Consider the following 9,879-nt stretch of genomic DNA (forward strand, 5'->3'; position numbering starts at 1 on the left):
AATAAGAGTAAACACATGGGTGGTAAATGCAATAAACCCCAAACAATATCACATATAAGCTAAATATTCAAAATAGGCATATTACTATTAAAATTTTAAGTGTTTATTTTTTATAACATCGTTTCTATGGGTTAACATAAACCCGTCGGACCCGACCCACCCGCCCAACCTGAGCCGACCAGCCCGAAACCCGCAAGGTTTACCTATTAAATTATTGCCGGTAGTTTGATAATATGGACACTCGCCTGGTATGGCTCGGTTTGCGGGTTTGACAATAAAAACCCGCGACCCGCGCGACCTGCCCCATAAAACTCCCATAAAACTGATATATATATATATATATATATATATATATATATATATATATATACAATAATTAATCAAGCCTAGGTTATTTATTGAGCAGCCGTGCCTCTTCTTTTCCATTTCTTCATCTACTTCACTCACGAAATCATCCAAGCAATTAAATTCTCCAATTGAGAAGGTTATAGTATACCAAACTTTTATCCTTTTTATTTATTAAAAAATTCGATCAGAGGGAGTTTGCTATTTGTCGTGAATGGCCATTCTTAATTGGAAGAAAATTCAGTAAATTTAAAACCTCAATTCTAAAATAAATCTAAAAGCAAAGTTTTTTGGCTATTTTTATAATTACCTTAATCTCGGGGCCCCTAAATATTAAATTGGGCAAATTACCAAAACCCCCCTGAGGTAAGTCTAAATAACGAAAATCCCCCCCACGTTCTCGTAATTACGAAAAACCCCCTGAGGTATGCAGACATCGCTCTAACGGTGTTAAACTCGATAGAATCTTTTTGATTCTCCCGAATATTCCTCCGATAATACCAATTTTGCCCTTATACACGAAATTACCCTTAGGGGTAATTGTAATACCAATTCTTGGACCGGGTTTCGGTGCAGTCTAACAAACAATACAGAATCCCAGAAAAAAGTGAAAATGAAGAAAGGTTCCTTAGCACCTAATCTCAAGCTCTCTCTCCCTCCACCCGACGACATCTCTAAATTCCTGTAATTCCTCTTTTTTTTTTTCTTTTAAATTGTGATTTGGATCTTTAATTAATATTGTGTGTGTGTGTGTGTGTCCAGGACTGGTTCGGGTACATTTAAGGATGGTGATCTCTTGGTTAACAGGGATGGAGTTCGGATCGTCTCCCAAGCTGAAACCGAAGCTGTATGAGTTTTATTTATTAATTAATTAATTTACCTATTTTCCTGTGTCGATTTTTATGTGTTCGTGTGGGTATTTCGATGCGATTTTATCACTGTTGAGCCTTTATGATTTTTATCTGTTTGCATTGTTGTTTCATGTTTGTGTGTTTGAGATGCAATTTTTGAAGTGTTTTTCTTAGTTTCGAGTTCGACGATTCGGCAAACAAAACTGCGTTTATTAGGGCTTATTAAGTAGTAGCATTTTAATTTGATGATACGCTCGTTTCACCTTTCAGCCGGCGTTAATACAGCCATCGGATAACCAGTTGAGCTTAGCCGACTTCGATGCAGTTCAAGTTATCGGCAAAGGAAACGGAGGTATTGTCCGCTTGGTTCAGCAACAGCTTCGCCGGAAACCTACCGGCAAAGTGCTGAATTTCGCCGGAAGCTACTTCAGCGGTCCAATCCCGCCGGAGTACGGCTCGTTCAAATCGCTCGAGTTCATCCACCTCGCCGGAAATTTCCTCGGCGGCGCAATACCGCCGGAGCTGGGGAATCTGAGATTTCCGACGCAAATATCTCCGGCCAAATCCCTAAACAACTCAGCAACCTCACGAAACTCGAATCGCTCATCCTCTTCAAGAAGCAACTCACCGGAAAACTCCCGCCGGAGCTCAGCAAAATCTCCACCCTCAAAATAATTTATTTTTCAGCTTTTTTCTTTTATTTTCACATATTTAACAGAAGGATATAATAGACATTTCAGGTTTTCGATTAAAAAAATTGGATCAACCGTTAGTCAAGGGGGGTTTTCGTAATTACGAGAACGTGGGGGGGATTTTCGTTATTTAGGCTTACCTCAGAGGGGGTTTTGGTAATTTGCCCATATTAAATTTATATTATTTTTGTTAATTATTTTGTTCCTAAAATAAAACTCACTACTTATTGCTTACTAGTCTACGCCCTACGGAAATTCCCTGCGATACTTTGCACTCTTCACAAAATTTGCAAATCCCAAATTTTGCAAATCCCTCACCTAATTGGAATCCCTAAACCCCAAATTTTGCAAATCCCTCGTCTAATTGGAACCTTCCCCTTCCAAGCAATTCTGCTGCAAGCCTCCAAGTCCAATAGTCAGACTAGACTCCTTGAAACACCATAAATTTTCTTCCAGGTAATATTTTATTACTCTCTTTTATTTTGCTTTTTAGTGAAATTATCTAATTTTTCTTGTTTCTAGTTACTATAGAGCCCATTCTGCATAAGCCACCAAATCCGTGGATTGCTAATTTGCTATTAACTTTTTATTCACCAGTCACCATGTCAATTTTGATGATGAAATTAGAGATCTTCATAAGTTTTTTGGTAGCAAACGCCAAGATGAAGATACATAAACAGTCGAAGAAGCACTGGACGAGGATGAAAATGGTAATGAGACAGCAAAGCTGGAAGATCCGAGTGCAGAAGTTAACCAAGAAAACGAATTGAAGACTACGTGTGTTGGGAATGAGAATGATCCGGTTGTTGAACATATCAACAATGAGCAAGTAAGTTTGAAGTTGAATGATCCAACCAATTGGGACAAACTTGACCGAAAGATGATAGACTTGATAGTAGAACGAGGTCCATCAAGGATGTGGATGTTGATTTTGAGTACCCTCTTGACGATTCTTATATATAGACATTTCTCCAATGTACATTATGTCCGACAATTACCAAATGGGGAAAAGCATGAGAGAAAGTGGTTAGTTTATTCGAAGACAGTGGATAAAATATTCTGTTTTTGCTGCAAATTGTTCAAACAAGAGGGAAACAAGACTCATTTAGCAACCGTTGGTCTTAAAGATTGGAAAAATCTTACAAGAAGGATAAAGAGTCACGAAGGGAGGAACAGACATATTATTTGTATGAGCAAGTGGATCGAATTGGAGGTGAGATTGAAAAAGAATGAAACGATTGATAAAAGTTTACAAGAACAAATCAACAGCGAGAAAGATTATTGGCAACAAGTATTGATAAGGATAATTGCCCTTGTGCGAACTCTTGCCCAACAGAACTTGGCATTTCGAGGGGACAGTGAAATTCTCCATGAAGATGGAAATGGAATTTTTTTGAAATTCATTGAAATTATTGCTATATTTGATCCTATTATGCAAGAGCATGTTCGAAGAGTTCAAACACGTCAGATTCATTATCATTATCTCGGTAGCAAGATTCAAAATGAATTGATTCATTTATTGGCAAGTGAAGTTAAAAGTGTCATTGTGGAAAGAATAACAAAGGCGAAATACTTCTCTGTTATACTTGATTGTACGCCAGATGTAAGCCATAAAGAGCAATGACTCTCGTCATACGATGTGTAGATGTTACTGTAAGCCCAATAAAAGTTGAAGAGTTCTTCTTGGAGTTTTTAAAGGTGGATGACACAACATGACTTGGGATTTTTAGTGAACTCAAGGAGGTACTCAAAACTCTTGAACTAGACATCAATGATATTAGGGGTCAAGGTTACGATAATGGGTCTAATATGAAAGGGAAACAAAGAGGTGTACAAAAACGATTACTTGATCAAAATCCAAGAGCTTTTTACATGCCGTGTGGTTGTCATAGTCTTAGGGCCCGTTTGATTGCACTTAATGGACCTCTTAATGAGTCCTATGTTGATTCGGTCAGTAGATTTGCCGTTAAGTCCATTTGGTAACCATCTCTGAATCGGTCCACTAATCTCTTTACGATTCAGCCGAAAATTTGCCGCTTATTCGGTAAGAGGAATATCTGAACGAATATTGGACTCTTTTATTCTTAAATAACTATTTAAATATTTACCCTACCTCATAACACGATATTTTTTCTCTCCATCTCCATCAACAATCTGCTGGGGGCGACGACAGTGAAGCACATCAAAAACTATTGAACGAAAATTGTTCAGACCGGTAGGTTATATCTCTCTTCTTCATCAATTTCCTTCTGAATAAACCTTTATATTCTTGAATTTTTATATATGTTAATTATGTTTTTAAATCCATAGTACATGGACTACATAGATTCCTTATCCTCTATTAATAATAGGTAAATTTTAGAGAAATAGTTGGTGAGAATTATGAGAGTGATCGAAATTTTCACAAAAACCTCAACTGTGAGTTTTCTTGAAAGAGTTGATTTCCTATTGAATTCTATGTACTTCAGATTAAAGTAATTCAACTATTTTTTATTTAATTATTACCTGCTAAGTGCTAACGTGCACTCCGATATGGGGAATGAGTGAGGGAAGATAAAATTTTAATTTTCTTTTCTTTAGGAGAAGGCCGAAGATTAGAATATTGATTGAAGAGATTAGTGATCAAATAGGATATATTAATTATTATTTTTAATTGCATCACCCATCAACGTCTTTAAGAAAAACATTCCCAAAAAAAAAAAAAAAAAAACGAAAGCAGCATGCTTGACTACAACAGGATGCTCCCACAATAGCTTTATTAGCGTACACATCTTTTTCTTTCATTAAAAAATTTGGGTTCATTATAATGCAAATTATTTTTGTCTATTCACCTTTTATTTAATTAGGATGATAAAAAAATTGAACTCTTATAATTCAAGAGTGAATACTGTCTATTGGTTTAAATTTTCTTGTTTGTCGGTAGTTTGTCTATTCACCTTTTTCTTGTTTGTTGGTAGTTTGTCGGTTGTTTGTAGTAATGATATGTGATACTGTATATTGGTTTAAATTTTCCTTTTGCGCATAAATATCTATGAGTATAGGGATGGAAGAATCAGAGGAAAATAATAGAGTCAGATGGAACAATACTGAAGTAGATAAATGTTTTCTCGAAGCGTGTATCCAAGAAGTTGCTCTAAATGGCAGGGAAGGAGGAAGCCTTAAGGCTGAATCTTGGAAAAAGATTATGGATACTCTCAAGAAAAATTATAACTTTGTGGTTTCTCAAAGACAAATGAAGAATAGATACGACTACTTAAAACAAAAGTATCAAGTTTGGTTACCGTTAACTATGAAAACAAGCAATATTTACAATCATGCGACCAACACCATCAACATGACAAAGGATGAGTGAACAGAGTATATAAAGGTCTAGTGTTTAAGTTCTTCAGTGTGTTATCTCAGTAATTTTCATTAACTATTCCACTATATTAAGAATTATTATTTCATATCTAATTACAGGCTCATCCTAAGACAAGGAGTTTAAGACTTGCCCCCTTACCGTATCCTGACCTTTGTAGAGCACTATTTGATGGAACCACTGCTACAGGGATTCATTCTTGGGGACCTAGTTCCCAAGATCCAAATCCTTGTACTAGCTCATTTTCTTCAACTGTTCGAAATGCGGAACAATATGACATAGAAGATATTTTATTTGGTGATGAAGATGAAAATTTTGTCCCTGCCACAGACACTCAGAGTAATGATTCCAACCATCACTCACGAGGAGAAAAACCTAAAAGAAAAAGAAAAAGATCCAACCTTCATCTAGTGATAATAATTTAGTAGAAGAGATGTCAGCTGCTTTGAAGTTTATGATAAAAAATAATAGTGGACCGTCAGTTACAGATTGCATTACTAAATTAGATGAACTTGGAGGGGATAAAGAAGACATCTTTTATGTCTCTGTTGTTGTGATATTTGGTAGTTGTGCGGGACATAGAGAAGCTTGGATGGTGTTTCCTAAGGATAATGTGGGTGTTCTGAAAGCATGGATTAAAAGAATTGGACAAAACATGGGATTTGAATTTTAACTTGCAAGGACTTATGTAGATTAATTTTAAGACTTCAGTAGTATTTACTTTTAATGAATTTGTTTTAATTTTCGTACAATAGTTATGAACTTTGCGTTTTTTGGTATTTAATAATGATAGACTTTATTTTATATTTGCCTTGTGAGTTGAATTATCTTTATGATTTAATTATGTGCTTAAGAAATGTTGATTCTCAAATATTTAATGTATTATTCATTTCTGTTAACAGGTTAAATATGAAAATTTATGAGATTATGATATTGATGATGATCTATTGGTACAAACAAATTTGACCGAGACATTTAATGCATGTACCAAGATATATAGATAACAATTCAACATTGTCGGGTCATGCTTACACGTTAGAGCTATTCTCTGTGTCATGACAAACAATGTATGGATTTAATGCGCATGTCTCGTATTGCGTATATTCATTTAAGCATACATTTTAGACAAAGAGGGTGACTACATGATAGTAAACATATATCTGTAGAAGAAAAAATGACAATGTTCTTGCAGATTGTTGGGCATAGTAAGCGTCTTCGTGTGGTGAAGCGTAGATTTCAACATTCTTCACAAACAGTTCATGCGTGTTTTCACGAAGTGTTGCGTGCAATGATGAATATGGCAAGGGAGGTAATAGTACCCACAACATTTGATCCAAATCCAAACATTTCAGCAAGTTTTAGGAGATTAAACCGCATTTTTAAGGTAGATATTTTTGTATATTGTATATTTTTTTGTCATTATTTTATTGCTTTAGATTTGTAAGTATCTAACGTTTGCATAATTTTTTATTTTATTTAAATGTAGGGAACAGTTGGTGCACTTGATGGAACATTAATACCTGCCATTATTCCAATTTCACAACAGACTATGTATAGGGGTAAAGGAAAGGGAGAATGTTATCAAAATATTTTAGGAATATGCGACTTTAATATGTTTTTTACGTTCGTTTGGGCAGGCTGGGAAGGGGTAACACATGATTCAAGAGTCTTAACGGATACAGTTGCTGATCCAAGAAACGGGTTTCCATGGCCTCCACCTGGTATTACTTTAAATTCAAACTAAATTCTTAATATTTATACGTTAAATTTTGATACTAGTTTATATTTATAATGGTTACAGGTAAATACTATCTTTGTGATGCTGCATATACACATACTAGAGGATTTATGGTTCCATATCGTAATGTACGATATTGTTAGGAGATTATCGTCGTAGGCGTCCTTTAACTTAGAAGAAAGATTTAACCATGCTCATGCTCAACTAAGGAATATCATCGAACGAGCTTATGGAGTTCTGAAGAAAAGATTTCCAATTTTACAAAAAAAATGGCCCCTTTTTCGTTTAATGTGCAGAGAAATATAGTGATTGCTTGTTTTGTGGTTCATAATTTTATAAGGAGAGAGCGTTTAAGTGATTTGATCAACCTAATATGTCATTTGATGGTACGAATGAGGATGAGCAAAACCTTGTGAATGATGGTACAACTACTGGACCATGGTGGGGGGACGAAGATATGCAATACATGGCAAATGTGCGCGATGAAATATCAACCCGATTGATGCCTGGAGGGACCAGGACCAATTAGAATTTATTAATTTTTTTCACGTTAATTTTAGGGATTAATATTTTTGAGCCAATTTTAATGACTTTAATGTATTTTTATATTTTCTCTGCTTTTATTTATGACTTTTATTTTTATTAGTTGTTTGAATCTGAAATTTGAAATTTATATTTTGTCTATGTTAGATATTATAAGTTTATATCAAGATATGTAATGTCCGTTAAATTTTTATAATTTACTGATTAAGTAGATCATGCTTAAAAAGTATGTTTATTCATATATTCTAATCAAATTTAAGTACTAATAATGTTTCAGAATTATACAAGGTTATATCAGGAAAATTATAATATTCAGACGTTACTGATATTCAGTTATCAAATGAACTTAATTATTCAGCAATCAGACACAGCTCTTACCCATTCAGACATTTATTCAGCATTCAACATTAAGCACTTAATTCTATCAAACGGAGCCTTCATATTTATTAGTAATGGATTCGGGACTCAAATACTGATGCAATAGAGATGTATGTCATCATTAATTTTAATAACCTCAAATTATTGGAAAGGCCGAATTTGTATGAACATTTAATAATTCAAGATTGTCATATATTAATCAAGGCAAATATTGAGCAAATGCAATACTCTCAACTTTAATTTCCACAAATCCTTCATCCCTATATATATTTGCCCAAGTTATAATTCTCACATTGCATCAAAAAAAAGAAAAAGAAGTTAAAAGAAAAAAAACTTTGAAAAAATGTCGAAATTGTTCAATTCTCTTATGTTGGTCCTAGGTCTTCTGGTCCTGCTCACACCTTCTCTCGCTCGAAGCGTAGATGAGGAAGAGCTGTTTAAACACCACCGCTCCACCGGCCATGCTTCGCCGCCTCATAACCGCCACGCACATGCTCCTCACCACCACCACGCCGGCGGCCATGCTTCACCGGCTCATAACCACCACGCACATGCTCCCCACAACCACCACGCCGGCCATGCTTCACCGGCTCATAACCACCACGCACATGCGCCCCACCACCACCACGAAGGCGGCAACCACCATGTTCATGCTCCCCCCCACCACCATCAAGGCGGCAACCACCATGTTCATGCTCCCCCCCACCACCACCAAGGCGGAAACCACCATGTTCATGCTCCCCCCCACCACCACGCTCATGCTCATGCTCCTAAACCAAGCCACCACCATGGTCATATCGCTGATAGTTATGCCCATGCACATGCTCCCCACCACCACCACGAAGGCGGCAACCACCACGCTCATGCTCCCGCTCCCCACCACCACCACGCTCATGCACATGCTCCTAAACAAGGCCACCACCATGCTCATGCTCCATCACCCAAACATGGTTGATCACCATGCATCAAAAGATTCATTGAATAATTAAATAATATATTTTAATATATTTCTTCTGATGTAACGATGGTGTTCTTTAACTAAATAAAAAAAGGAAAAATAACTTTTATTTTATCCTAGTGCATGTAATTCGTAAATACTCCACATGTTTTCCTAATCCAATCACAAAACTAACTACCCAAACAATCCCTGTAAATAACACACATAGCTAGCACAACTTTCTTCTTCATCGCATATTTTTTTTTTTTTTTTATCTTCCTAATAAGAAAAAACCTACGATTTGATTAATTCATGGCATCTCCTCAAGAAAACGACAACAAACCCGAAACAATAATAACACTAAAAAGCTACAACGGAGAAGTATTTGAGGTCCCCGAAATTGTCGTCGTTTTATCGGTCACAATCAAGAACATGGTGGAAGACGGCTGCGCAGGTGGCGTTATCCCGCTCGAAGAAGTCGACGCAGAAACCCTGTCGTGGGTTATTACATACCTCAAGAAACACGCAGCACTACGTACTTGATCCTTCCTCTGAGAAAGAGAAAGACGAGTTCGACACAGAATGTTTTTCGGACAAAGAATTTAATTCCCTCCTCGACATTGTCAATGCGGCCAACTACCTCAATATTAAGGAATTACAAGATGCGTCCACCACAAATATTGCTAAATTTATAATGAATAAAAGAGTGGGGACGGTGAGGAAACTTTTTGGCATTGAAAATGATTATACGCCGGAGGAGGAAGAGGCGGTTAGGCGGGAGCACCGGTGGGCCCACGAAGAAGGTGTTGAATCTGATGAGGATTGATTGTTATTCAAGATTTAGGTTTTTATTCCGAATTAGGGTTTTATTTTATTCGAGTTTTCAACTGTTGAATTTAATTTATTAGCTATATATTCTTATCAATATTACAACATGTTTTCTTCTTTCTTTGCTATGCATGGATTGATGTTTTGTTTTTGTTTTAATATTAATTCAAAACCATAGTTACAGTGATTTGTGTTAATTATTTATTGGT

General features: G+C 36.1%; 2 protein-coding genes across 2 annotated transcripts; both read left to right on the forward strand.

Annotated features, from left to right (window-relative positions):
- The first annotated feature begins 917 nt into the window (after window positions 1-917).
- Window positions 918-1,940, forward strand: LOC105955380 (uncharacterized). Its single transcript, XM_088814303.1, has 3 exons — window positions 918-1,029; window positions 1,108-1,192; window positions 1,467-1,940. Exons 1-3 carry the CDS (start codon window positions 959-961, stop codon window positions 1,869-1,871), a joined length of 561 nt encoding a protein of 186 aa, XP_088670429.1. The 5' UTR covers window positions 918-958; the 3' UTR covers window positions 1,872-1,940.
- Window positions 1,941-9,154: 7,214 nt separating this feature from the next.
- LOC105954558 (SKP1-like protein 13) lies at window positions 9,155-9,668 on the forward strand. Its single transcript, XM_088812683.1, has 2 exons — window positions 9,155-9,377; window positions 9,442-9,668. Exons 1-2 carry the CDS (start codon window positions 9,155-9,157, stop codon window positions 9,666-9,668), a joined length of 450 nt encoding a protein of 149 aa, XP_088668809.1.
- Window positions 9,669-9,879: the final 211 nt, after the last annotated feature.

The sequence above is a fragment of the Erythranthe guttata genome, chromosome 14 (assembly GCF_056151865.1).
Source record: "Erythranthe guttata isolate IM_541 chromosome 14, IM_541, whole genome shotgun sequence".
Lineage (NCBI taxonomy): Eukaryota > Viridiplantae > Streptophyta > Magnoliopsida > Lamiales > Phrymaceae > Erythranthe > Erythranthe guttata.

What these genes read in the sequence shown, in the direction of transcription:
- LOC105955380 (XM_088814303.1), top strand. Translation starts at nt 959, where the DNA reads ATGAAGAAAGGTTCCTTAGCACCTAATCTCAAGCTCTCTCTCCCTCCA. An exon ending in GACGACATCTCTAAATTCCT is followed by an intron (nt 1,030 to 1,107) that starts GTAATTCCTCTT and finishes GTGTGTGTCCAG; the next exon opens with GACTGGTTCGGGTACATTTA. An exon ending in CCCAAGCTGAAACCGAAGCT is followed by an intron (nt 1,193 to 1,466) that starts GTATGAGTTTTA and finishes TTCACCTTTCAG; the next exon opens with CCGGCGTTAATACAGCCATC.
- LOC105954558 (XM_088812683.1), top strand. Translation starts at nt 9,155, where the DNA reads ATGGCATCTCCTCAAGAAAACGACAACAAACCCGAAACAATAATAACA. An exon ending in CAAGAAACACGCAGCACTAC is followed by an intron (nt 9,378 to 9,441) that starts GTACTTGATCCT and finishes TTTCGGACAAAG; the next exon opens with AATTTAATTCCCTCCTCGAC.